Raw genomic sequence first — 25932 nt, forward strand, 5'->3', positions numbered from 1 at the left:
TCACATCTTCGTGTCCTGGGATCCATTGTGTCGCCGTGTCTCACTTCCTGGTGTGCAACACCCAGGAGAGGGCGGTGGCGGGTGCGTCGTGGGGCGATGTTCGCGCTGCTTCTCCGTGGAACAGCTCGGCGGGGGGGCAGGCGGGGAGAGGCAGGGCTGTGGTGGTGGTGGCAGCGAGGAGCGGCACTCGACGGTGCTCTTCTCTGGGCTGCGGCGGTGGCACTGGTGACGGTGCAGGAGGAGGCGCTTGACGTACTTGCCAGTGTTGTTCTTGACCAGGATGAAGAAGACGGTGTTGATGACGCTGTTGCTCATGGCGATGCACTCCACCAGGTAGTACAGCGACACGGAGTGGGTGACAGGCAGCAGCAGGCCGGGGAAGAAGTCCCGCACGATGGCGTAGCCATAGTAGGGCGCCCAGCACAGGACGTAGCTGACCAGGACGCCCACCAGCACCAGCACGGTCTTCCTCCGGGCACGCAGGCGCCCCCGGAGCTGCGCTGTCTGCACCCCGGGCAGGTCCTTGGTCCACAGCTTGCGGCAGATGCAGGCGTAGCAGCCCGTCATCGCCAGTACGGGCCCCAGGAACTGGGCCACGAACAGGAAGAGGAAGTAGGGCTTGTAGAGGGAAGCCTGGTCTGCGGTCCAGATCTGCACACAGTAGGTCTTCTGCCCAGCCTTCTGGAAGGCGCCGAAGTGGGTGTGGGTGGCGAAGTAGGCGGAGGGCAGCGCCACCAGCAGCGACAGCAGCCAGATGCCTGCCAGGACGCCACAGGCCGTCTGGAGCTTCATGCGGGGCCTCAGAGGGTGAATGATGACCAGGTACCTGGGGGGCGCGGGAGTGGGAGACGAGGGTATTGAGGATATGACGGGGATGTGTCAGGCGATGATTAACAGAAACTCCCACATTGCCAAGGGGCACAGTGCAAGAGTTACAGTTAGGTCCATAAATATTTGGACAGTGACACAATTGTCATCATTTTGGCACTGTACACCACCACAATGGATTTGAACAATCAAGATATGCTTTAAGTCTAGACTTTCAGGTTTAATTTGAAGGGAGTTACATCCAGCGGTGAACGGTGTAGGAATTACACACATTTTTATATGTGGTCCCCCCATTTTTAGGGTCTCGTTCACCCAATTTGGATGTAACTAGCCTCAAATTAAAGATGAAAGTCTACACTTAAAGCACATCTTGATTGTTTCCATGCAAATCCATTATGGTGGCGTACAGAGCCAAAATTATGACGATTGTGTCACTGTCCAGGTATTTATGGACCTAACTGTAGAAGACAGTGACCTGTCTGAAGGGGAAAGGAAATACAAATACATTTATTTATATGTGTATTTCTTTATTTATTTATTACGGTTTGACTTTTTCTGTGGGTGGGCCACAGGCATCTGGGAAAGGAATTTCACAGTGAAAGATAATGCTGCCAGGAGCTGGACTGGACGATCGCCAGGGCTTGGCCAGCCAGTGTGGAAATAAAGCGCCTCCCCTTTCGCTGGAGCCGATTCACAGCACAGTAGTGTTTGGCACTTCTGGAGATTACTGTACTGTGTGTGTGTGTGTGTGTGGGAGTGTGTGAGAAGGTGTGAGTGTGAGAGAAAGTGTGTGCGTGTGTGTTTATGAGAGAGAGTGTGTGTGTGGGTTCGACTTGGGCTGGAGATATATGCTGAAAGAATCCCAGGAATACTAGTTAGGTATAAAGACAGACGGACAGAAAAAGAGAGATAGAGAAACAAAGAAAAATAAAAGACAGACAGTGACCCAAGGAAAGCAGGAGAAAGGAAAAGGGAAGAAAGGAGGACAGAAGCATGAAAAGAAACAGAAAAACAAAAAAAGAAATGAAAATGGGAAGGAGAAACAGGGAGCCAGAAAGGGCGCTCCTCACCGGTCCACGGCGATGGCCAGCAGGGCGTCGGTGGAGACGTACAGGGACACAGCGCGTAGGTAGGTGACGGAGGAGCACAGCGCCGGGCCGAAGCTCCAGGACAGCTGGCGCACCACGTAGTAGTCCATCTCGAAGGGGCAGCACACGGCTGCCACCAGCAGGTCCGACACGGCCAGGTTGGCCACCAGGAGGTTGGTGACGCTGCGCAGCTTGTGGAAGCGTGCCAGGGTGGCGATAAACAGGCCGTTGCCCACCCCGCAGGTCAGCATGATGCCCGCCAGCGCCACCCCGATGACAACCCGGGCCACAACGTAGGCCCGATCACCCGTCTCCACCTCCTGCTGCCCAGCCCCATCGCCCGGCAGGGGCCCATAGTCGCAGTTATGGTTCCAGACGGGGCCCGGGACCACGGCGCCGGCCGGGAGGGGGTCGGAATAGTAGTCTGCCAGGCTGGCGCAAGGGTCATCCATCCTGTCTGGTTTTAATTTGTGTGCGTTTCTGTGTTTTTGTACGTCTAGTTTTGTGTGTGTCTATATTTTTGTGTGTGTGTGTGTGTGTGTGTTTCTCAGTTGAAGAAGTTGCAACAGTCCCCTTCAGATCTCCAGACTGTAACACAAACAGACAGAAAGACAGTTACTGTGCTTTTGTAGTAGTGTGAAGCTTACAAAATGTGTTTGTCCGTCGAGTGCGCTGATGTGAAATCACGTACAGGAGGTGAGGGTCAGGGTTACAGGTGGGGGGGACAGACTAGGTCCAGACTGGGACCAATTCCTGTGGGACCTGTGTGTTAATCTGTTGAGGACGGGCGCTGTGATTGGGGAGTGAGACCCCCCAGAGGAGGAGGAGGCCTGATTAGATGGCTCCTGTGCGGTCCTGATTAGGCCGACCTGTTGCAGCCTCAAGAGTGTCCAGGTCTCAAGCGCTCAACACTGATTGCAAAACCTCCCTCTGCACAGATCCAGGACTCCTCCCCTGTTCAGTGCTCCACACAGAAGAAGCCCCCCGCCCCGCCGGCAGAGAAAAGACAAAACGAGTTGAAGTAGCAGAGATGTGAAACCGATTTCTTTGTTTTTAATTAGGTTTTCCTCATGTCTTAATGGGCTTTAGTCTCCTCGGCTCGTCCTCTCAGATCCTCAACCCCTGAACACAGAGGGCAGACTGATTTATATTTCTTTTGATCTCCTTCAAAGTGCCATCGAAAGGACACCCCCCTCCCCCACACACACAGTACGGGTATTAATTATACACGCCGTCAGACATCACAAGTGTCTGTGATGCACTGATCGCTCGTGCAGCAGGACACCATGGGGGGCTGATCGATTGACCAGAGAAACAGCCTTCTCGAAGGAGTACAATACACTGTGAGAAGACAGTGCGCCGCACACAGAGCACCTCAGGGATCAACTGGAGGGTGGGACACCAAGGAGATTGAGACTGGTCTCTCGCACAATTTCCACACAAGGAATAGTGCCGTATCCCTCTGACAGGAGCGGGTAGTGACTACATTGTGCAATAGAGCTACAGCACAGTCTGCATAAAAAAAATATATATACAGCTACATAAAATGCTAAAATAATAATATTGATAATAATAGCAGTGGTAGTACAATCTCCTTTTAGTGTGAATTGAATCATATCAACACGTTGTCGAACCCGTCAAACCCAGCCAGCGACAGATTGCCAGTCTGTGAGAAACACGAGTGTGTGGCGCGGCAGGGAGCCCACCGGGCAGCGTGGGCTTACCTCTCTCACTGGAGCCCCATGTCACAGAGAATCAACGCTTTCCTTCCATCCTTCCTTCACTTACTTTCTTTCTTTCTTTCACTCCATCCTCGGCTGGGTCTTGGCTAACCTGCTGCTCTTCCTCCCTGCCTCTCAGATCCCAGGCTCGGGTGATCGCAGGGGCCGCACCACACGCTGAGGAGTCCAACTGATGCCGTTTGCTCAGTCTCCTCCTCCTCTCCCACTCCCTCTCTATCCCCCCCCAGTCTGCCTCTCTCCTCCACTCCAACCACCTTCATCTGTTCCCTCTCCTCCCCTCCCTCTCTCTCCATGCATTTCATTAGGCAGCTGACACTGATCTACAGAAATTATTACTTCTGTATCTTCACTGTATTATTCCTTTAAAAAGAGAATAAATCCTATGTATATAATTTATACACAAGAAGAATATGAATGATAACTTGATTTGACAAACTCAAATTATACATTTCACTGAACAAAAATATAATCGCAGCATGCAACATTTCCAAAGATGTCGCTGAGTTACTGGGAAATTGGGCCATTTCAATAAATGCTTTGGATCTCACTTCTCAAGTTGGCACACTGACTGCAGGAATGTCCAGCAGAGCTGCAGGCGGGTCAGGACCCTGGAGAGGACAACGAGCCGCAGAGGAGCTTCCCTGAGGCGCTTTCTGACAGTTTGTGCAAGAGTTCTTCGGATGTGCAAACCCACAGTGTCATCAGTGGCCCGGGTGGCTGATGTCGAATGATCCAGCAGGTGAAGAAGCCGGATGAGGAGTCCTGGGCTGGTGTGGTATACGTGGTCTGCGGTTCGGAGGCCGGTTGGACGTACTGCCAATCGCACACTCCCTCAAAACTTGAGACAACGGTGTCCCCAGCACGAGGCGCACCTGTGTAATGATTGTGCTGTTTAATCAGCTTCTTGATCTGCCACACCTGTCAGGTGGATGGATGATCTTGGCACAGGAGAAATGCTCACAGAGATTTGTTCACAGAATTTGAGAAATAAGCTTTCTGTGCGAATGGAACAGCTGAGATCTTTAATTTCAGCGCATGAAATAGGAGACCAACACTCTACAGGTTGCATTTATACTTGTGTTCAGTATATTTGATCAAAAAGCTTACAGTGCACAGTGAGGTATTAGCCTGCATAATGTTCATCGAGGTATTGCGCTGAAGAGATAAGGAGAGAGTAACTCGGTGGTGAAGTTAGGGCACCTGGAAAAGCGGTTTAAAAAAAAAACACCACCACCACGAGCCACAAGCCTCCTCCTCCCCTGACGAGAGTTACAGAGTTACACTACAGACCACAGACAAAGCCCCCCCTTCCCAGGAGGTGTGTCGGAGGAGTGAAAGTCACAGAAGCACCTGAAGGGAGGACAGAGATGAGACAAGTCCGTGTCCTCCTCGCTGCCGACACCAGTGTGTGTAAGTGTCTGGTGAACAGGTATATACATGTGTGACTGATGTAAAGCGCTGTGGGTCGGGGAGTGCGATGGTTAAATAAACAAATACATCAAAGCCACCCCACCCCCGATTTTACATCTCACAAATGCAAACGGAAGACGTAATACTGCTACAGAAAATGTTTGTGTACATCACACGTGTGTACTTTATCTGAGAGCATGTGGAGAAATAAATTGTAAGGCTTTACTACACATCTACCGTCAAGCAGAATAATAATAAAGACAAAAACTCTCTAGAATAGTTTTTTTTGGCTTTTTGTTTAGTTTTCTTTTAAATCGTATTTTATTTCTGATATAGATACACAAGTCAACAAACATGTTTTCTGTCTGTAATGAGGATGGTCCACTGCACACTGCCATCTTGTGGCAAAACGTGGCATTACAGTCATGTATCTGAAAATGGACAGTAGTAGTAACAGTAGCAGTAGTTGTAACAGCAGTAGTAGTAATTAATAGTAGTAGTAACAACTTGGAATGAGTTAATCAGTCACAAATAAAACAAAAACAAAAAAAGGTAGATGTTAAGCCCCCGGGGCGAGGGGCAGGAGAGGGTGTAGGCTTTCAGCATCCAGAAGCCCCTTTTCTACGGGCAGGGGTGCGAGTGGGGATTGCGGGAGCGACGCGGTGGTTGAGGTTGTGTTGTAGGAGCTGGAGTTGTGCTTGTTGAACTGGTTTGTATCATGAACAACAACAACCCCAAAGAAAAACATCCAGTTTAGCGTCACTGATCTGAAACTAATCTGCTCTGCTGTGAACAGAAAAAATAATTGATTTCAGTTTACCCCACCACTGTTTCCTGCTTTCCTGTTTATGTAACAGGGCTTTTAAAGGGACTCTCCTGAAGGGCTGGTGGGTCAAAGGCAGGGCCGGCAGATCGCAGAGCCACACCGCGGACGCCAGACCAGCGAACCGAGCGAGGGGAAGGCCGATAGCAGCCATGGCCCAAACAGCATCACCCCCAGCGCCGGGCGACACTGGACAAGAGGAGCAACACCCTCGAGCTCGGCGGTGCCAAAATAAAGCCTCAGAACACAAGGACAGTGCCCGGCGGGTAAGGAAGGACAAACACCCGCAACCAGAGGCGTCGGTGTTCTCAGCATCGTCGGTTTCCAGTTGACAGCCTCACCCCCCCCAAAAGGTAGACTTTCATTACCTGCCATCATTTTCCAATTAAGTTTCATCTTAATGAAACACCCCTCCCTCCCCAACAGATGAATTTGAGTTGCCTTCAAATCGGGCCCGTTTCACTAGCGCGGTACAGTCCAGAATCCACACCGATCCTTCGTCTACGGTGCGAGAGCTTGCCGGGGACGAGGGTTTGGAAATAATCAATGAAATGGAATTTAAAAAAAATTGTATTTTTTCCTCACTTTCTCTTGTGTTGCCGATTCAGTAACTCACAGCTCCAGTTTCTCCGGCCTCTCGCTCACCAGCTGTCCCCCCCCTCTGAAGCCGGAGACGAGACGTGGTGAAGAGGAAGCCGGGTCAGGGGCCGATATGGGCGTGGCCCCTCCCCCAGCATGCAGGATACTCCACCGGCGCCGGGCTTCACAGTATCGCTCAGCAGTCGCTCGATCTCCACACACGACGCCGCCGCTCCCAAACAGAAAGCGATATTAAACCATCTGCAGTTCTAATGTATTTACTGTAGTACTTTGATCCGTGTCCGCATGACGGAAGCAGGAAACCGATCACTTCCTTTAAGAATTATTAAGGGTAAAATCTTTTTGAGCATGAGCTTTTTCTATAAGTATATTTCAAGAGTCCAGACCGCCAAGAGACGTGAAGCAGTTGAGTTCATTTGAGCCCAGACTCACTCGAGTAAAGGAATGAGGACCCGGTTCTGAGGACGAGGCCAGCGAACACCACCTCCCCCCCGCCGCCACTAGGTGGTATAGGCCAAGGGGCTGCTGCAGGCCTGTGCAGGGAGGCAAAGTGCTGCATGCTGGGAAGTGATGGTGTGGACAGATACAGGGTTGATGGAGGGTTGTCTTCCTGCCGTTCCTCAGGGTTTACACTCCACAGATTTTTTATTTTTTTAACTTCTATGCTTAGTTTGAAGAAAAACTAAATCTTCTTTGGGCAACCAGATAGAAAAACCCTGTCTCAAAACAAAGCCAATGATGACACACTCAGGCATCCCTCCCCCCACACCAGGAGCAAGATAGGAGATCCACAAGTGGGCCAGCGGCCTCTCCAAGGATCCCAGGGCATCGCCGAGCTGCCCTGCCCGCCCGCCCGCCCCTGCTCTTCTGAGCTTTCAGCAGTCGCTCGAGCAATTTCGTCCCACACCACGGAGGAGTGGAGGTGACGGCGGCGTGGCTGAACTGCCCCACAGAAAGAGAAGGCCAGGTGACCGCCACCCACCTCAAGGTGGCACATCAGACTCCCCAAGAATTCTGCACTGAATCCTGGCAGCCCGCTGTTAGACCAGGATAGAGAGGCGCGGATCGAGGCTGTACCCTGTGGGGTGAATCACACACCTGCTCTTCGGGGTTTGCACCGCCGTTAAAAAAAAAGAGGAAGAGCAACAGGGCAGCGTAAGTGCAGGCTGGGCAGGAAGCAGAATCAGATGCAGACATTTCACTTGATTTTAAAGCATTGTGTTCTGCGCCTGGTATGAGGCTCTGTTGTACAGGGCTGGGAGCAGCTGCAGTGCTGGGGGCGCGACCTCCAAATCTGCCCCGGAGGGAAACACGGGACTCGCAAAGGCAGTGACGGCAGCTCTGGGAAGATAAGCCTACACCCGATCCGCCCCTGCGGCCCCCCAACCCGCCCTCTGCTTCTATTACCCTTTCATGTTATTCGTTTTTCTATTTTTTATGTTATTTTTTCTTTTAGTGTTTGACAGCATGAACACTGGTGGACAGGAAAGATATTATTCATCATAATATTCATCATCATCATCATAATAATGGAAATAAAAAACAAAGCAAAAAAAAAAAATTGCACCCAACTAAGAGACCAGCAAACGAGTCAAATGAAATAAAACCGCAGCTCAAAACACAACCTCAAACCACACCCCCACACCCCCCGCGCAGCAAGAGCCACGAGCAGCCGACAGTGGGGGTCTGGAAAACCAAGCCCCCCGCGGCGAAGGAGGAAACAGAAGAGATTCAAGCGCAGTCAGCACTCGGGAAGGGGGTGGCTCACACCGTGACACTCGCTCTCGCCGGTTAGGAAGAAAACAACCAAATAATACAAAAATAAAAAATTAGACTGAATTACAATAAAACCCAAAGAAAACTTTTTTTCTCTTCAGTTGTTTTTAGTATTTTTTGTTGTCAAAGTTAGTTCCCCCCCAGCCCTACAAGCTAAAATGCACGTCAACACACTTTCGAAAAATCGCTGTTCCTATTAAAAGAAAAAAAACTGAAATCATGAAATAAAACCACATAACAAACGAACAAAACAGAAAAATCTGTCAAAGTACTGATGTGATCCTCAGACCCACAGCTGCTCTCTCTCCCCTAAAAATAATAATAATAATCTTTATTATAATCGTAACAATAATAATTCTGTTCTAACGCGTCTCCTCACGCAACACTTAAATATTCTATTAAAACGTCATCTTAGAAAAAAAAAAAAAAATAATTACACGCAACGGCGAGGAAAATAAAAATAAAATATAACATCAACAGTAGTACAACCATGAAGAAATAAAAATAGACAAACTGAAACCTCAGGGTCCTTCAGTATTGAATTTGCACAGATGGGAGGGTGGGGCTCTTGGTCCTCTCGTCCCACCCCCCCACGGCCGTGTTCTCGGATGTCTCCCCCCCGCAGTGCTGCCCCGCCGCCCTCACTTCTTCTTGCTGAAGAAACTGAAGCGCTTCTCGCGGTCGCGCTCCTTCCCCTCCTTGTTGCGCATGGTCACCCCCCCGGCGCCCTCGCCGCTGTTGGGGGAGATGGGCGGCATGGTCATGGCGCGGCTCAGGCCCTTGGGGGCCCCGGGGGACCGGTCGCTGCCCGTGGCCCCGCCATCACCCGATGGGGCGGCGGTGCCGATCGAGCGGATCCAGGAGTTCATCTCGGCCTGGGATGGAGAGGGAGGGAGGGAGGAGGAGAGAAAGTGAGGGGGCAATGGAGGGGTTGGAGGGAAAGAAAGGATAAATCATAATGCGATAATGATCATAACGAAAATCATAAAAGCTACTAATCATGGTAATAACAATGGTAATAATGGTCATAACGACCATAACAATGAGAAGCACTCACGTCATCTTTTGCTTGGAAGAGGTATTCCTTCCCATCGCCGAGTCTGGAAAACCACAAACACACATCAGCATCTCATCCCTGCTGCGCCGCTGCCAGCACGAGACTGGCACACCCCACCCCACCCCACCCCTGTCCCAGCCACATGCAGATGTCCACAGACACACTTCCCTCAGCCCTCACTAGTGTGCAGCAGGGAGGAGAGCAGCCACACACACACACACACACACACACATCCTCCTCACCGCAGCTTGAAGACGTGTTTCCTCTTCTTGTAATCGAGCGCCACCTCGCACACGGCCTCTGCCAGGCTGATGGGCACCTCCCCGTGGTAGGGGATGCCATTGGCCGCACCCTTGTTGTCCTTGTAGAAGCCCAGGCTGCCCTTGCGCAGGACACAGTACACATTCTGCCAGGACCTGGGGGCACAGCGGGCAGAGCACAGGGATTACAGCCATGTACAGCACAGTGCCGTGTAGTGTAGTGCAGTCTCTCGTACCGAAAAAAGCAGTGTCAAAAGAAAGAGGAAGAAACAAAAACATGAAAGACAATGGGGCCCCCACAAAGGGAGACGCACCTGCTGGCCGCCTTCTTGGTGTGCGACTCCATCTCCTGCTTGCGGCAGAGCATGCCCTCTATGAAGTCAGTGGTGGCCGCCTCTGAGGACTTGCCCGGCAGGGTGGCGAAGGCTGTGGGCTCCAGGCGCGAGAAGGAAGCCAGGCCGCTGTCCCGGTCACGCCCTGGCCCGTTTGCAGACTCCGACTCCGAGCCCTGTGTGTGGGGGGGGGCGGGGGAGAATAAGTTAAACACAGCTTCTCCACAGCAGCAACATGACACCCAGGACTGGGATCCCAACACAACGAACACAGGGGGATGCTGGTCTGTTCCATTGTGTGCGGGGGGGGTTTGGATGGCTGTTGCAAACAGGCCATGCTTGGGTTTGTGAAAGATAAGGGGACACAGGGACACAGGGGGGGCGCTGTGGAAAGCAGCACATAGCAGAGAGTGGTCGGGTTCAGAGGGGATCACTCGTCCTGGCCACGCTGGATCAAAGTAAAAGTGGATAAACAAACAGGACTGGTTGCTGGCCGCCTCACAGGCCTCGAAGAGTGTGGTCGCTTGCTGCGGTAACGCATGACTTTCCCCCATCGTGACAAGGACGCCGCCAGCTCCAGGGACAGGATGCGGCAGGTGAGGGGTGGCACCACCACCACAGCCTGCGCATACCAGGCCACTCAGAACCTCCAACAACCCCCTCCCCCAGTCGAAACCAAACCACCCTTCACCCCCACCACACCTGCAACTCCTCCCAGAGGACCCTGGGGCACCACAACAGCCACCCAGAATGCACCTCTGCACCCATCTGTACCGTCCCCGTCCCCCGGAGTACCAAGCGGCTTCTTCCCGAGATTAGATGTTCTCTCAGCAAATGACTATTATAAATGTCTCAGGAGATGCCCTCATCCAGGTTGACATGAGAAACCTTTCCCCTGCTGAAGCGGTGCCGGGCGTCAGGCATCTCAGCCCCGCTGCAGGGTGAGGTTTTCTATTGAAGCGGATGAATGAAGCTCTATGGATGGAAATGCCAAGGCGTATCCATAACCACCAAGTCTGGTTGAGAAGCGATGCCATGGATGCCGTGAGAAGGTGGCGGCACCCTCTGGTAGCAGCGAGTTGCGGTGGTGGCACTGCGCGGGTGGATCAGGCGAGAAGCAGAGGGGGGGTGAGGAGGCGATGGGGCGGGGGGGTACAGGCTAGGCTATGTCCAGAGTACTCACACGCTCGGCTGATAGTGCTTTGGGCTCGGCTTTCTTGGCCACGGGCACTGACACTGACACTGACACAGGCTGCGGACAGAAACGCAACAGGGACACATTAGGGACACGCACAGGAAGGGGGGGGGGTTGTTGATCTCTGATTGCGCGTCACGTCCCGGTGCCGACATCCTCAAGCTCCTCCTCGCTCTGTGTGGGTCGTCTAGATGTGGTTTCCAACAACACACTCTCCTTTCTCCACAGGATGACCCTCCCACCCACTCCCCATCCTCCTCCGAGCCTACAAAACACATCTACCCTCTGTCTGCCCACAGGCCTGGCACTTCTCAGATTCCCAATTTGCCCAGGTCTTCTCTCAACGCTCCCCTGAAAGGGGTGGGGGGGCAAGAGGAGACGGGACACTCATAACAAGACAGGACAGGGGAAGACGGGACACTGGGGAGGATGTAGTGGACAGAGGAGCGAGACAGAGGAGCGAGACCACTGCTTCACTCGGGGTGTGAGGGGAGGTATAGATTAGGGCACTCGGATAGTACCTTTGTTGGGGCCACTAGCCAGCCATAAAATTTCTTGTGCATCTGATCTTTTTTGACACACAGGACTAGATTTGGGTGCTTTACTTTGACTCTCGTGTCACACAGACTAATATTATTGACTGCTGGGTATTAACAGAACTTTTATTTACACACACACCAGATCAGAGATAAACGGACAGGCGACAGATTGTGCCACTGGGCTTCCGCCATCTCTAATGAGGATTGACAATGCACTCACAGGTTCCTGTGGGGGGGACGGGGGCACCCACCTGGGAGGTGTCTTGGTCACTGTGTACTCCGTTCACAGACACTGACTGGTTCAGCGTGGTCTGGTCCAAACTGGTTCTGTTCAGGAAGGGGGGGGGGGGGGAAGGGGAGAGAGAATCGGTTTACTCTCGTGAAACCCAAGCCAACATTAGAGTGGATCAATATATGAATCAAATGCGTCTCTTTCAAGGTTTACTCTTCCTTTGTGGATTTTTTCTGCTATTATTGTGACAGATATTGGTTCTGTAAAGGGTCATTTTGGCACCAAGATGGTCTTACCCGGCGGCAGACTCTTGTGCTGCCTGGCTCTTGTCCTCGAGCTCGGGCTGCACCACCTCGGGCTCGGCGGGCGGAGGCGTGGGCGGTCGCCTCAACCTCTCTTCCTCCTCCTCCCTCCTCTTCCTCTCCCGATCCTCCAGCTGAAGGGGGGGCAGAAACGAGACCGACAGCAGAGAGAGGTCAACAATGACACTTGGTGAAGCAGTGAAGAGATCGATTCTCACTGCTGAGAGGAAGTCCGCTTTCCGGACACCGACCGCCCTGCCCCCAGACCTGCCCACTGACCGTGGTGAGTTTCTCCAGCTGAGTGAAGCGCTCCTCCCAGCTGAGCGCCAGCTTCTCGAAGGCCTCGTGCCGCTTGATCAGGCTCTCCACCTCGTCCACGTTGGCCCCCAGCTCTGCCGCCCGCACGATGGGCTCCTGCCCCGCTAGCCACGATTCCGCCACCGAGGCGTCACGCCCAAACTGCAGTACCTCCAGCACTGTGGGCATGGGGGGGGGGCGTTACAATAGTCATACAGGTACAGGGGGGTATTATAGTCTAGACACACACAGACTGGCACAGAGACACAGGTGCGAAAGTGCGTTGAGGGTCTGACTTACCAATCTGTAGCCAGTCCATCTTCTCCTGCCACTTGCTGTTGATCTCTGTGCGTTTGTCCTGCAGCTGGTCCAGCTTCTCACGGATCTGAGAGGGCAGAGGGAGAGAGGAGAGATTATTGTTCCCATCGCCCTGTCCTTGAGCACTGGACAGGTCTGTCAAAGCTTTGGCCACTCTGATGTCAATTCATCCTGCCATGAAGGACACAACTACACTGCTGGGAGGCAAAGGTGTGAGCCACTTTATAGGGGGTATGGGGGGTACCTCATCGGAGGCATAGTGGTTTTTCTGGATGAGCGCTGTGCCCGTGTCGCTGCAGGCCGTGAAGCTGTCTGCCCGAGCCTCAATCTCACTCTTGATGTCCTGGTGGTGGGCGATGACCAGGCCGGCAGAGGACACATCCCTGAGCGAGAGAGAGAGAGAGGTCAACAATAACACTTGGTGAAGCAGTTAAGGGATCAGGAGTGAAAGGGGAATATATACATTATTTTATTTACTTCTATGTATTGAAGATTTATTATTATTATTTAATAATATTTATTTATTATTATTTATTATCACTTCCGTATCCCTCTCCGGCTCCTCCTACCTGGGGTTGTCGTGGGCGTCGATCTGCAGGTTGACCCCATCCATCCACAGCATGAGGTCGCGCACCATGTTGAAGAAGCGGAACTTGTCCACCGTGTCCAGCAGCACCTGCCTGCGCGCCTCACTGTCGGCCAGCAGGGCGGCCCAGGCCTCGGCCACCGCGCGCTCGTGCCGCTGGATGTCCTCGGCCTTCTCTCCCGCGTAGGCCTTCTGCAGTCGCGCCGCGTCGTCCTGCACCTGCCGCACCTGAGTGAGTGATGTCACAGTGGCGTTATTTATTTATTTTTTGGTCTGATGTCATTTCCCGTTTCCTCCTCTCGGCTCTCTCTCTGGCTCTCCAAGGTCCACTGGAGGTACCCCTCCCTCCTTCTCTCTCTCTCTCTTCCTACTCTACCTCCATCCCTCTTTCCCTTCCTCCCCTGCCTCTGTCCCTCTCTTCGCCTGCCTCATCTCACTCATTCTCTCCACCCTTCCTCCCCACGCTCTTGCTCTTCCCCCTTTCCTCCATCCCACACTCTTGCTCTTCCTCCCCTCACACTCTCTCTCTTGCTCTTCCTCCCCTCACACTCTCTCTCTTGCTCTTCCTCCCCTCACACTCTCTCTCTCTTGCTCTTCCTCCCCTCACACTCTCTCTCTCTTGCTCTTCCTCCCCTCACACTCTCTCTCTCTTGCTCTTCCTCCCCTCACACTCTCTCCCTTGCTCTTCCTCTCTACCCATCCCACTTGCCCCTCGCTCTCCACCCACCCCAGCCCCGTACCTGTCCGCTGAGTGCCTGGATGTCGTGCTCATAGGTGGTGTGCTGCCGGTGCAGGTGCTGCACGGTGTTGAGGTCTCGCCCCAGGTCGGCGGGCAGCGCGGCGCTCTTCTCCCGCACCCGGCCCAGCGCCTCGCGTGCGTCCTGGTAGAAGCGGTGCAGCTCGTAGGAGGCCGAGAGCATCTGCGTGCGTGTGTCGATGAGCTCCAGCAGGTCAGCCCAGGCCTCGTTCAGGCCATCCTTCCACTCCGCCACTGTGGCATTTTCCGGGTGGCCCGTCTCTATCAGCTCGTCCGCCAGCGCGTTCACCCCGTCCACCCGCTCCTGACCAATGGCACTGGTGTCCCGCGCGAACTCCCGGAACTTGTCTCGCAGCATCTGAGTGGGTGGGGGGATGTGGTTTATTTCATTGTGCAGAATAGAGAGAGAGAGACAGACGGATGGAGGGAGAGCTGGTTACCGTGACGTGCTCGTAGTCCTGGCCCAGCTCGTGAGACCCGGCCACCACCTCCCTCTCCGAGATCCACTGCTCCAGGTCGTCCACCTCCTTCTTCAGCTGGCACAGACGCAGGCGCTCCTGCAGCTTGCCCCGCCGCTCCTCCGCCAGGTCCTTCAGCCCTGCGTACAGCTTGTCCACCTGGGCTTGCCGTAGATTGATCCTCTCGCTGGGGCGGTGGGGGGGGATTAGGGGAGACACAGACAGGAAGTCATTACACACCTAGAGCAAGACTTCTATACTATTTGCAGTTGCCCTGTTTCTGATCCCCACCCGCCCACCCTAACTGACACCCTGCACACCTCTCTGGGTGCTCGCTGGTGACCATCTGCCGGCTGCTGTTGGCCAGCTGGTGGATGGTCTGGGCGTAGTCCTCCAGTGCCTGCTCCAACACCTGGTGCTTCTTCACCATGGCAACGGCACTCTGCTCATCCTGCAGACACAAACAACACGACACTGGTCAACACGAGACACACCGAGCCCTCCTGAACACTCCTTACAGTTGTGCACATCTAGGCACTACTGAACACTCCGGAGAAATACCGAGCTCAACTGAACACTTCTTACTACCCCTCCAATCTTCTCTGCCCCACCCCGCTCACCTTGGCCTTCTCCTCGGACATCATGTGTAGCTCCTGCTCCCCCATCCAGGCCTCGGCCTCGGCCGCGTCAGTGTAGAACTGCTGGGCACGGTGAGCCTCAGCCAGCCGCCCGTGCCGGCTCTCTGCCTCGCTGATCAGCAGTGCCCACGAGTCTGCCAGCTCAGCCAGCCGCCCCTCCAGCCCCTGCTGCCCCTCGCCGCTGCCCCCAACCGCACGCCCGTGGCTCTGGATGTCATCGATGCGCGGCTGGTGACCCTGGATCTCCTTCTGCAGGGTCTGAACAGAACAGAACAACACAGACAATGAGACACTAGAATATAGGAAGTGAGATTTAAATAGGGCGTCAGTCAGTCACTGCAGAAGATCAGACAACAACAACAATCATCATAATACAATTCAGCACAAGCTCTTCCTCACCTGGTTCTTCTTCATGAGGAGCTGCACTGTGGGCAGGTCTTTGCCATGGTCTGTGGAAGTGGCCAGGGGCATGCGTTCATTCACCCAAAGCTGAAGAGGGAGAGGGAGAGAAGGAGAGAAATGGAGAGTGGGGGGAGGGGAAAGGACGAGTGGAAGAAAAAAGGGAAGTGTGGGGAGAGAGAGAGGACAGCTTTGTGAGCAATATTAATCAAAAACCTAAATCAATGGAGAAAAAAAAAGCAAGCCAGCTTTCAGGAAGTGTAGGATTTAATTGTTGGTGGCAGTAACTCAGCCTGTCCAGAAGGGGGCAGCAAACAAAAGGCCCAACTCACAATCTCGTCCTCGAGGTCGCGGTTGAACTGGTGTGCCTCCTTGGATGCGAGCAGCTGCAGCCGGCGCTCACGCAGGGGCCCCAGGAGCTGGGAGAAGTTCTCCTGGACGCCCTGCTGCCGCCCGTCCACCTCGGTCAGCCCGCAGTCCTCCTGGGCCAGCGCCTGGGCCTGGCTCTGCAACGCCTGGACCTCCTTCTCCCGTACGGACATCTGGTTCTCCAGCATCTGGGTGGGGCAGGTGGAAAGGAGAGAGAGCGAGAGGGAGAAGGGATGCGGGGATGTCCATGAGATTACTGCTCTTTCAGAATCAACAACGTTTGACCTTTGACACATGCTTGCCCCTCTCTTTGCCCTGCCCTCACCTGGTGCTTCTTGAGCAGGATGTTGACGCTGGTCAGGTCCTTGCCGTAGTCGTCGCTCTGCAGCTGCACGGACAGGTTCCCGAGCCACGAGTCCAGGGCGGCACAGCTCTGGGTGAACAGCTCCGCCCTGTTGGCGTCGAAGAGGCACTGTGCCTTGGCCTTGGTGGTGCTCTCCAGCTCCTCCCACAGCTGCTGCAGCTCGGCCAGTGTGCGGCTCACCACCGGCTCCAGCTCGGGCTTCTCCGACACCAGGGCCCTCCCCTCCTGAGGGCGCGGGACGCAGACAGGGACACAGGAGAGGGACACACAGAGAGAGGGTTCAGTGTTCAGTGTACTCGTTTAGTGTCTTATCAGTCCAACATTGCTTCACAGTCTCAAAAGGTCTCTTATGAAGTGTCTGCTGGGTCTCTCCTTTGGTCTTATGAGTCTCTGCTGGTGTGTCTTTTATGTCGGATGGGGCTGTACAGTGGCGTCCAGGAGGTACAGGACAGACGGGACCGGAAATCAACTGGGGGCCTTCACAAAAGAACTGCATTTCGACTTTATACAATTTCCAGGTACCAACTACTCAGGATGCTACAAAGATCCAAAGTCATGTGACCCTGTCTGTGTCTTAGGTTCATTGTTTCTTGGATTGTATAAGGCGGTTGTCTTTTGGTTATTTCAATCAACTAATGTCTTCAGGTTAATTAAATCAGCTGAATCAGTTAAACAGTATAAAGGTTGTGTGTTTTAGTGCTCAAGTATTTGGTTGAGGACTTAAAACAATGTCTTTGATAAACATCTGCTGCCTGAAGAATGCTGACCGGCACCAATCAACTCAAACAGAACAACAGTAACAAACTCAGGCCTGTGTTAATTATAATGCATGTTGTACTATTAATGAGATAAAATGAAGATACAAAAAGGCTTCTCACACTCTCATTCCAAGTTCTTTACCTGTGTGAGGAGAGCTCTGGGTTAACCTGGATTTGTATTTTTTGTAATAAACATCGTCATCGGTAGATCCTGAGAATTTGCTGAACCACTACAACCGTCTGATAACCAGTATCCCCTGTCATCTCCACCCCAGCCCCAATACCTTGTCGATCTTGTCCAGCCAGTCCTTGTTGGAGGCCAGCTCCGCAGTGAATGCCTGGTGCTTCTGCCACTTGCTGTGGAGGTTCCTGGCCTCGTCGTAGGACATGTCCTGTGCCGTCAGCATCTTCTCGTTGATCCACAGGGTCAGCTGGAGCCGAGAGAGAGGAGAGAGGAGGGGGTGGGGGTGTAGGTGTAGGTGAGACAGTGGTGCCTGCTGCACGGGAGCCTGGCACTGTACCGGCTTCGTCGGGTGGTGTCTTACTTCACACCAAGCTCACCACCACGAACTCTGACCCCCGACCTATGACCCCACCCCTGGGCCTACCTCCTGTCCGTCTTGCAGGAAGTGCTGCAGCTCCCGGTTGTCCTTCAGCTTGGCCAGGAGCTCGCTGGCAGCTTGCTTGTTCTTCTGGTGCCTGGGGGGGAGAGAGAGAGAGGGATCGATAGGTGGTCAGTTTGAACACTAAAACACCATAAACTGTTCTGCATGGGTTTGTATAGAAAATGGAGCCTTTAACCCGTCACCCCCCTCCCCCTCACCTCTCCCGGATGGAGTCGGCCTTCTCTTGGATCTTGTCGGCATTGGCGTTGCCCTCAGCAATGAGGCGGCGGCCACTGTCCACCACACCCATGATCTTTTCCTCGCTTGCCTCCATGGTGGTCAGCACGTCCTCGTGTTTCTTGATTGCCGCCTCCGCCGCTTGGAGAGTGGACGGCATCTCCGTGTGGGACAGGACATATTCCTGGGTAGAGAGAGAGAGTGAGTGACTGAGTGGAGAACTCCCCTCCTCCCTCCCATCCCCTCATCACCTCCCCTCCATCTACCGTCCCCTCACCTGGTTGTTGAGGAAGCCCTCAGCCTGCTTGGCGTCCCGCAGGAAGGTCTGGAAGTCGCAGGCCTGGGCCAGCAGCTGTTGCCGGCTCTCCCACATGCGGCGCAGCTCGTGCCAGCCCGTGTCCAGCGCCTGCAGCCGCTGCCCCAGGAACATGTGCTGGGCGTCCGTCTGGCCCTGGGTCACCTCCGCGCCCAACGCCCGCATCTTCTGGTAGTCCTCGCGGTAGTTGTCCACCTCGTTCTTGATGCCCTCGTGCTGGGCCAGCAGCGCCTCGGCCTCAGCCAGGGAAGTGGGGCTGTCCTCAGAGGCCACGGCTGTCTGTGTGCGGGACAACCAGGCCTGGAAGTCGTCCAGGTCGCGCAGGAAGCCCTGCAGCTTGCTGGCCTCACCTAGGCCCTCCTCCCGGCGCCGCAGGGTGCCCGTCAGCTCCTCCCACACCTCCTGGATCTGCCCCAGCCGCTCCTGCACCTGCCCGGCCTGCGGGGCGGGGTGCTCGTCGGCCAGCCTGTGGGCCTCGGATCTCAGCTCGTCCAGCTTGCCCTGGATGGCCTCCAGGTCGCGCTCCATGCCCGTCAGCTTCCTCTGCAGGGCCATGACCCCAGCCAGGTCGTTGCCCAGCCCCTGGGTGGACTCGATGACCTTGGTCTTCTCGCACATCCAGGCCCGGATCTCGGTGCACTCGAGGTGGTAGTTCTGGATGCTCAGGGCCGCCTCCAGGGCACGTTGTTTCTCTTCTGCCAGCTGCTGGAACTCCCGCCATCTAGGAGTAGGGAGTAGGGGAGGGGGATGGAGAAAAGGATGGCAGAGGGAGGGAGATGGAAGGGGATGGAGGGATGGACGGGTTAGGAGGAGGGATCGAGGCAGGCAAAGGATGTGGAAAGAGAAAATGGGTTGAGAAAATATACATTTTATTTTGAGACGGCCTGAGGGGGCACAGTAGTTGGCTGTGATGTCATAAGGCAGCGGGGGTGCCCCTGGGCCCACCTGGAGTTGAGCTGGTCCTGGGTGCTGAGGATCTGCTCCGGGTTGCACTGTTCTGAACCCAGCAACTGCTCAGCCACCTGGTTGACGTCGGCGATGCGAGAGGCCAGGTTGTTCATCTCGGGCTCCAAGGTCTCAAACCTGCGGGACAGGCACAGACAGATTGTTAGAGCCTGGCAGTGCCCATCTTGCCCCACCTGCCCATGGGTCCTTTTCCTCTTTCCCCCCCTACTCCTCCTCCTCCTCCTCTCCCTCACCTCTGCTGCACCACCTCCAGGTCCTCCAGTTTGTCGGGGATCTCCATGGCGTGGAGCCACTGCTCCTTCTCTCCCACCCACAGCTGGCAGGCACCCGCCTCGCTGAACATGCGGTACAGGGCCAGCGCCCCCTCCAGAGCCTGGCGGCGGGCAGCGGCCAGGGCCTCCAGCTCCTCGTAGCGCTGCTCGATGGCGGGCAGACGGCCCTCCACCTGGGGACAGCGGGCGCGACCGGCCGGCAGGGTCAGGGCCTGCTCGTGGAGGGAGTCGATGAGGGGCCGGTGGCTGTGGATCTCGTCCTCCACCTCCCTCTGCTTCTTGGCCAGTGTCTGGGTGGAGTACTCATCGTGGCCCACCTCCTGGCTGGACACCCGCCGCAGCGTCTCCATGATCCAGGCCTCCATGTCGTTGGTGTCCGCCTCGAACTGGAACAGCGCTACCGCCTCCCGCAGCCGCTGCTCCCGGGCCTGGGCCAGCCCCTCCAGCTGCGCCCACTGGGCCCGGATGTCCACAATGCGCTCGCCCACCTCGGCTGCCCCCGAGTGCCCCTCGGCCACCAGGGCCTCCCCGGAGCCGATGGTGGCACCCAGCGGGCCGTAACGGGCGCCCATCTCGTCGCGGAAGGCCTCGTGTTTGCTGAGCAGCCGTAGGGCGGAGGTCAGGTCACGCCCGCAGTCCTCGGAGGCCAGGATCTGTCCCTGCTCGCGGATCCAGGCCGCCTCCTCACCCAGCTCCCAGAAGAACTGCCACAACCGGCGGGACTCCTCCAGACGGGCCCGCCGCTCGCCCGCCAGCCGGCCCAGCTCCTGGTAGGCGCTGCCCAGAAGGGAGACCCGCTCTCGCACTAGCGCCGGGTCACAGGGCTTGTAGCCTGGCAGGGAGGGAGGGATTTTTGATTAGTACGTCACTGTGGGCATCAGTGTTTGAGTGCCGATCAGTGAATTGGTCTGTGTGTGTGTCAGTCTGTATTTACATGCGTGTGTCATTTGTGTGCGAGCGCATATTCCCCACTCACTGTCGTCATCGGCAGTGAATTTCTCGGCCCCGGCCTGCACGGCCCGCACCCTATCGGCCTGGGCGGAGAGATCGGACTCCACCAGCGTGTGCGTCTGCAGCAGGTCCTCCACGTCGTGCAGGTGCTTCCCACAGTCTGGGGATTGCAGCCGGCCCTGGGGGGGGGGTGAAGAGAGAGAGAAAAACAGAGAGAAACAGATATTAAAGGGAGGTTTACAAAGCATGAGAAATTGAGAGGGAAAGCAAGCATGCAAGACAGAAAAACAACCCCTCCCATTCCCTCTCCCACTCCCACCCAGTTCTCCCTGCCTCACCTTCATCTCCCCCATCCAGTCCATGATGTAGACCATCTCCTGCAGCACCCTCTGCAGGTCCAGGTTGCGGTACAGCCTCTCTCGGCGGGCAGCAAGCAGCTCCCGCAGGTACTCCCAGAGGCGCAGCACATTGTCGCGGCGCGCCACCACCCGCCGCACGTCGTGGTAGTTCTCGGCCTCCAGCTCCCGGGCCACGGCCGCCACCGCCGCCACGCGCTCGCTGTATGCGCTGATGTCGGTCTCGATTGCCTCGTGCTTGCGGGTGGCCGCCTCCACCGCGCCCAGGTCCACCCCGAAATTGTCCTGGGGAGGGACAGAGGGACAGGAGAGGGGAGAGGAAGTAAAGGGAGATGAGAAGAGTGAGGTTAATCTTATGAAGGGACTGACACACATTGTGTATTTGTGTCAGTTTACTTCAGAGAGGGAGAGAGACAGAAAAGGGACAGAGAGAAGTGGAATAACAGAAAGAAAAGGAAGGGAGACAGAAGTGGAGAGAGAGGGAGAGAACAGAAGAGAGGGAGGAAGAGAAGGACAGTGGTGCAGTGGGCTCTAGACCTGGGACACCAGCCGCTGGTTCTCGCTCAGCCAGGTCTCCCTCATGGCCGCCTTGCGGTCGAAGCGGGCCGCCAGCTGCTCCAGCTTCTCCTGGCGAATCAGCTCGTTGCGCAGGGCAAGCTCCCGCTCGTGCTCCGCCTTCTCCAGCCGCTCCCATGCCTGCCCCCCACAACACAGTCAGTTACTGGAGAATTCCCTGAGACTGCCCTCCCACCCCCTGCAGCCAATCATTAGCCTCATATACCAGTAGGCAGGCAATGAGGAGGTCCCCTCACCACCCATAATTAAGCCTAGACCGTTCCTGTAGATAATCCACCCCATGACAATGTCACTCTAGGGTGACCAACCGTCCCGCAACATGCCATCCTGAACTTGGACTCATGGTGGATAGTCACCCTACATCAGGCCCCAACCCTCTTTCACAGATCAACAAATCACAGCAGAACTCAGATGAAGCCCCACCCCCTCTCTGGGCAGGCAACAGGGATTGATCTACCTTGTTGATGTCTGAGATGAGTTTCCCCTCTCTGGGCATGTAGACCTTCTGGTTGTTGGCTCTCATCTTGCTCTGGATGGTGAACAGCAGAACCTCCAGGTTTCCCTTCTCAGTGAACCTGCAGAACCACAGAAAATAGTAATTTTATATATTTTTTTATATAATATATAATTGATCTCCTACTGTCCTGTAGCAAAAAGCATCACTCCACTACCTCCCCTCTCCCTCGCCCTGCTCTTACTTGGGTGGTTTCTCCACGGTGCGGTAGGTGTTGAAGGCCTGCAGCTGGTTCTGCACGGCGCTCAGGGAATTGGCCAGCTGCCGGTCGTTCAGTGTCAGGATGGTCTGCTCAATCCACTGCAGCAGTTCTGAGGCCAGAGACTCATACTTGTCCACCAGCTTGTCCGCCTCAATGGCGTAGTCCAGGACCTGGGGGGGGGGCAGGAAAGGGGGGAGAGAGAGAGGGGAGAGAAGTGTTTTAGTGTTTGACAAACCAGACTCGTCACGTTGCATTAAGGCATGAGCTAAATGATAAAAATTGTCTGCTCCTCCTTCATCCCTTCACCCCCTCTCTCAGGTCTGAATGGGTACTAAAGTAGCACCTGTTTTTCCCCTGGGCTACCACAAGAGGTCAGCAGGCCCCAACCAGAGAGTATACTGGGTCACGGAAGCACAGTGCTGGCGATCCACATGCACTCTGGGCCTAAATACCGCTGAACAAACACTCATTCTGACCAACATCAGCCCCCCAACTTAAATCAATTACGTAAGCAAAACCCAAAGTGTCCCACGCCTAGTGCCTGCTCTCGCTACAGATGACGTGGGGGGCCTTCGGGTGCCCAACTCCGCCAAGAAGGGAAGGCGAGTTTGGAAGCGTTTATTTTATATTTGTCTCTCAACAGGACCCTCTGCCAGATTTAAAACAGATGTACTTTTGGGTACTTTTGGTCTTGTCTGCTGCGGGAAACTCCTTCCCGGTTCTGGCATCTGGCCTGTAGGGCTAAAACGAGTGTCTTGCGAATATGGTGTAACCAGCATTGGTGAGTCACTCCTGGTGGGGGATTATAATCGTGAATTTGACACACAGACATTGTCCAACGGCCCAGTACCCGGTGCACTGGCCCAGAGTTCCCAGTTCATAAACAATGCTGGGCGAGCCACATGGTCTCCCCCTTTCCCAGTCTGTCCATCTTCCCCATGCAATCCCAACCAGCATTTCAGTGTTTCACCCCCCTCAACACTCCTCTCCTTTCTCCCTCCCCATCTCTCCTACTCCCCTTTCCACTCCCCTCCTCCCTCCATCCATCCATCCATCCCTCTCCTCCTCCTCCTCCTCACCTTCCCGATCCTCTTGCCCTCCACTGCCAGGGCCTTCATCTTGGAGAAGTAGTGATAGTACGTGGCCACATAGGTGATGATAGATTTCTCGTCTGGCTGGTCCACGTTGACGTCTGCGGGGGGGGGATTGACAGAGGGATGAGATACGGACAGGGGAAGGGGGGGTTCAGGATAACAGCCCTGTTGGTTTTGTTTGGTTACCTTCTGCTCCCCCCCAGCCCCCGCGTGACCCCCTCCCCAACCACATTACACTCCTCCTTTAGCCCCCACCCCTCACCCTCGGGGTCCAGCAGCTTGGTGAGGCCCAGCTCCTTCTCAGCCACATTGAAGGCGTTCTGCAGGTTGTAGTGGGCATTGGACCTCTTCAGTGTGTCAAACTCGATCAGGTCGGACCTACAGGACGAACGGGGGGGGGAAATCAGAGCGTCAAATGGGCAGAGTGTTGGACAACACACTATAATAAACTATAGCATGACACAGTAGCACAGTGTAGCACATCGTAGCTGGATTCTGACCTGTGCTTGTGGACGATGGCATTGAAGGCCAGGCCGTCCCTCCAGCTGGTGGTGAAGTTGTGAACGTTGACGTTGGGGTACCTGTAGGGGACAGCGGGGCATTAGTACAGAAAGGGGGGCAACAGGAGACATATGGGCAATACGGCACAGGCATGCCACAGAGAAGGTGAGATCCCTCTTTTTGCCTCTCTCTCCCTCCTACACTCCCACTCCCACCCTCTCCCTCTGTTGTTCTCATTAAACAAACTCCCAGTTCTGTTCAACACTTCAAAGCCGCTAAATCTTCAAAGACCTGAAACGTGTGAAATGTCAGAAGATTCGAACTCCCTGGGGACCCTATTCTTGAATCTCTTACTGTAAACTCTTCTCGTGCCCCAGACTACCCGTCCCACTCCTCTGGCCGTGTCGGGTCACGACCCCACCTCTGTCCACCACACAAATCACGAGACTCTAAAATGCCAACTGAGCGCGCTCAGTCGCGATTCTCACCCCGCAGTCTTCATCTGGCACCACAGCAGCAGAGCGTCCTTGGCCGATTTCTTCTCCTTGTTGTCCTCCGTCTCCACGCTGATGTCCTGAATCTGAGGACACACATAGGACACCGTCAAACCCCAAGACTAACCCCATCCTTCACTCCCATCTACCGCGTAAATTCTGACCCCTGACCTCACCCAATCACCCGACTGCAGAACATGATTCCAACTACAGAATTAACCCCCCCAACACAGAGTGTGGTAGAGGTACAAGTAAAGGTACAGGAAGTGGGACAACACTGTAAATACAATACAAATACAAGGTACAAGTACAAGTTTTGGTAGAAGTTCAGGTTGTGCTGGAGGTACAGATTCAGGTAGATTTACAGGTACAAGTACAGGTGCAGACAGAGGGGGGAGGAGGCGGAGCAGACACACCTGGAAGCGGAGGATGATGGTCCAGATGAGGCCCAGAGTGAGGCGGTGGTTGCCATCAACGATGTCGTGGGAGCCCATGTTCTCCAGGTGGACCTTCTGCTCCTTGAGGAACTGCAGGGCCTTATCCACGTTCTCCAGGCAGTGGATCCGCATGCGCCCCTTCGTGGGCTTGGGCTGAGAGATGGAGAGGGAAAGAGGGAGAGACGGACGTGAGGCAGCAGCTGTGAGAGGGGAGACTGGCGGATGGCTGAACAGACGGTGGCAGGACTGACCAGCTGCTCCCCAGACAGGACCTCCAGCAGGCGGATGAGCATGCGGCCATCACGCAGGTCGGCATAGAGGTCACCGATGCGGCAGGTGACCCTGGCCAGGTGAGAGTTCACCCACTTGGTGAAAGTCTTCTTCTGGACCGCCTCGCGCTCATCTGAGAGGAAGGGGGGAGAGAGAGAAAAATTGAAAATCAGGAGCATTTCTTGGTGGAGACAGGATGCACTCTGGACAGGAAGTCAGGTCCCTCTCGCACACACAGGTGATGTAGACCAGCCAATCAGTTTTAGCAGTCTGTCTCTGGGCTGGGGGAGGAAACCGGAGCCCCCATTCAGTACTTGTATGTTTTATTTTTTTCTATTATTTCTATCTATTCCCCCCTAGAAAAATAAACCATCTAATTTCCGCCCCCGTGTCCATGGTAAAGATCAGGACTTCTGGGATTAAGTTTTTCAGATACATGGAGGCATCAAGAAAATATAATTCCCAAGCAGTTCTAATAATATGTCCCTGCTGCCCCCTCCACTTTTCCATGATTGGCAGCTCTGGGTTTATAGCAAACTGGGGGGCGCTACAATAAACAACCGAGAACAGAGCTGGAATAAAAATCTTCCCAAGGTCCCTTTTTGCACTTGATTCCTCAGTGTACCCGGCCGTCACTTCTCCTCTGGGGCGCAGAGCAGGGGCAGGGCCACAGAGATGCCCGAGAAAAAAATCTATGATATTCTGTGCCGAAAGTTGGGGCAAGACGTGCGTGTTGTGTAGGATTTTTGCAAAAACAAAATTTGCGGAAAGTCTGGCAGAAAAAAAAAAGAAAGAAAGAGGGAGGGAGGGAGAGAGACGGAGAATGACAGAGGCAGAGATCTCAGTTTCCACTCCTCATCTTTCCCAACCAGTCTGACGAGCCACACACCCCAAGAGAAACATCCCAGCAATGTCCTCTCTCGTCACTTGTCACTTCTTTCCATATGAAGGCCATAATTAAAACTACAACCTCTTCGCAGCACTGCATACCACACACCTGGATTTTGTTTCCT

General features: G+C 54.6%; 2 protein-coding genes across 5 annotated transcripts in view; both read right to left on the minus strand.

Annotated features, from left to right (window-relative positions):
- Window positions 1-2368, minus strand: LOC136764028 (prokineticin receptor 2-like). The gene is made up of 2 exons (XM_066717860.1): window positions 1899-2368; window positions 1-826 (listed from the first exon to the last, which is right to left on the minus strand). Exons 1-2 carry the CDS (start codon window positions 2366-2368, stop codon window positions 1-3), a joined length of 1296 nt encoding a protein of 431 aa, XP_066573957.1.
- A 2977-nt stretch (window positions 2369-5345) lies between these two features.
- Window positions 5346-25932, minus strand: part of sptbn2 (spectrin, beta, non-erythrocytic 2) — a 44141-nt gene continuing 23554 nt past the window's right edge. For 2 of the 4 annotated variants that reach the window (XM_066718921.1, XM_066718922.1), the window contains 35 exons: window positions 24901-25052; window positions 24629-24802; window positions 24207-24298; window positions 23718-23798; window positions 23480-23595; window positions 23203-23315; window positions 22106-22293; window positions 21865-21982; window positions 21369-21527; window positions 20814-21116; window positions 20501-20654; window positions 19486-20356; window positions 19232-19369; window positions 18248-19007; window positions 17952-18154; window positions 17737-17827; window positions 17413-17559; window positions 16332-16595; window positions 15970-16194; window positions 15638-15727; window positions 15221-15496; window positions 14921-15051; window positions 14583-14787; window positions 14126-14500; window positions 13369-13613; window positions 13044-13182; window positions 12782-12866; window positions 12464-12660; window positions 12179-12318; window positions 11902-11977; window positions 11100-11168; window positions 9899-10092; window positions 9567-9740; window positions 9325-9367; window positions 5346-9142 (listed from right to left, as the gene is read on the minus strand). In XM_066718921.1, coding sequence (XP_066575018.1) covers window positions 8909-9142; window positions 9325-9367; window positions 9567-9740; window positions 9899-10092; window positions 11100-11168; window positions 11902-11977; window positions 12179-12318; window positions 12464-12660; window positions 12782-12866; window positions 13044-13182; window positions 13369-13613; window positions 14126-14500; window positions 14583-14787; window positions 14921-15051; window positions 15221-15496; window positions 15638-15727; window positions 15970-16194; window positions 16332-16595; window positions 17413-17559; window positions 17737-17827; window positions 17952-18154; window positions 18248-19007; window positions 19232-19369; window positions 19486-20356; window positions 20501-20654; window positions 20814-21116; window positions 21369-21527; window positions 21865-21982; window positions 22106-22293; window positions 23203-23315; window positions 23480-23595; window positions 23718-23798; window positions 24207-24298; window positions 24629-24802; window positions 24901-25052 — 7022 coding nt within the window. In that variant the 3' untranslated portion in view covers window positions 5346-8908. The remainder of the gene's footprint in view (window positions 9143-9324; window positions 9368-9566; window positions 9741-9898; window positions 10093-11099; window positions 11169-11901; window positions 11978-12178; window positions 12319-12463; window positions 12661-12781; window positions 12867-13043; window positions 13183-13368; window positions 13614-14125; window positions 14501-14582; window positions 14788-14920; window positions 15052-15220; window positions 15497-15637; window positions 15728-15969; window positions 16195-16331; window positions 16596-17412; window positions 17560-17736; window positions 17828-17951; window positions 18155-18247; window positions 19008-19231; window positions 19370-19485; window positions 20357-20500; window positions 20655-20813; window positions 21117-21368; window positions 21528-21864; window positions 21983-22105; window positions 22294-23202; window positions 23316-23479; window positions 23596-23717; window positions 23799-24206; window positions 24299-24628; window positions 24803-24900; window positions 25053-25932) is intronic. The other 2 variants (XM_066718923.1, XM_066718924.1) reach the window with 1 other exon arrangement.

This window comes from Amia ocellicauda, chromosome 12 (genome assembly GCF_036373705.1).
Source record: "Amia ocellicauda isolate fAmiCal2 chromosome 12, fAmiCal2.hap1, whole genome shotgun sequence".
Taxonomy (NCBI): domain Eukaryota; kingdom Metazoa; phylum Chordata; class Actinopteri; order Amiiformes; family Amiidae; genus Amia; species Amia ocellicauda.

What these genes read in the sequence shown, in the direction of transcription:
- LOC136764028 (XM_066717860.1), bottom strand. Translation starts at nt 2,368, where the DNA reads ATGGATGACCCTTGCGCCAGCCTGGCAGACTACTATTCCGACCCCCTC. An exon ending in CTGGCCATCGCCGTGGACCG is followed by an intron (nt 827 to 1,898) that starts GTGAGGAGCGCC and finishes CGCGCCCCCCAG; the next exon opens with GTACCTGGTCATCATTCACC.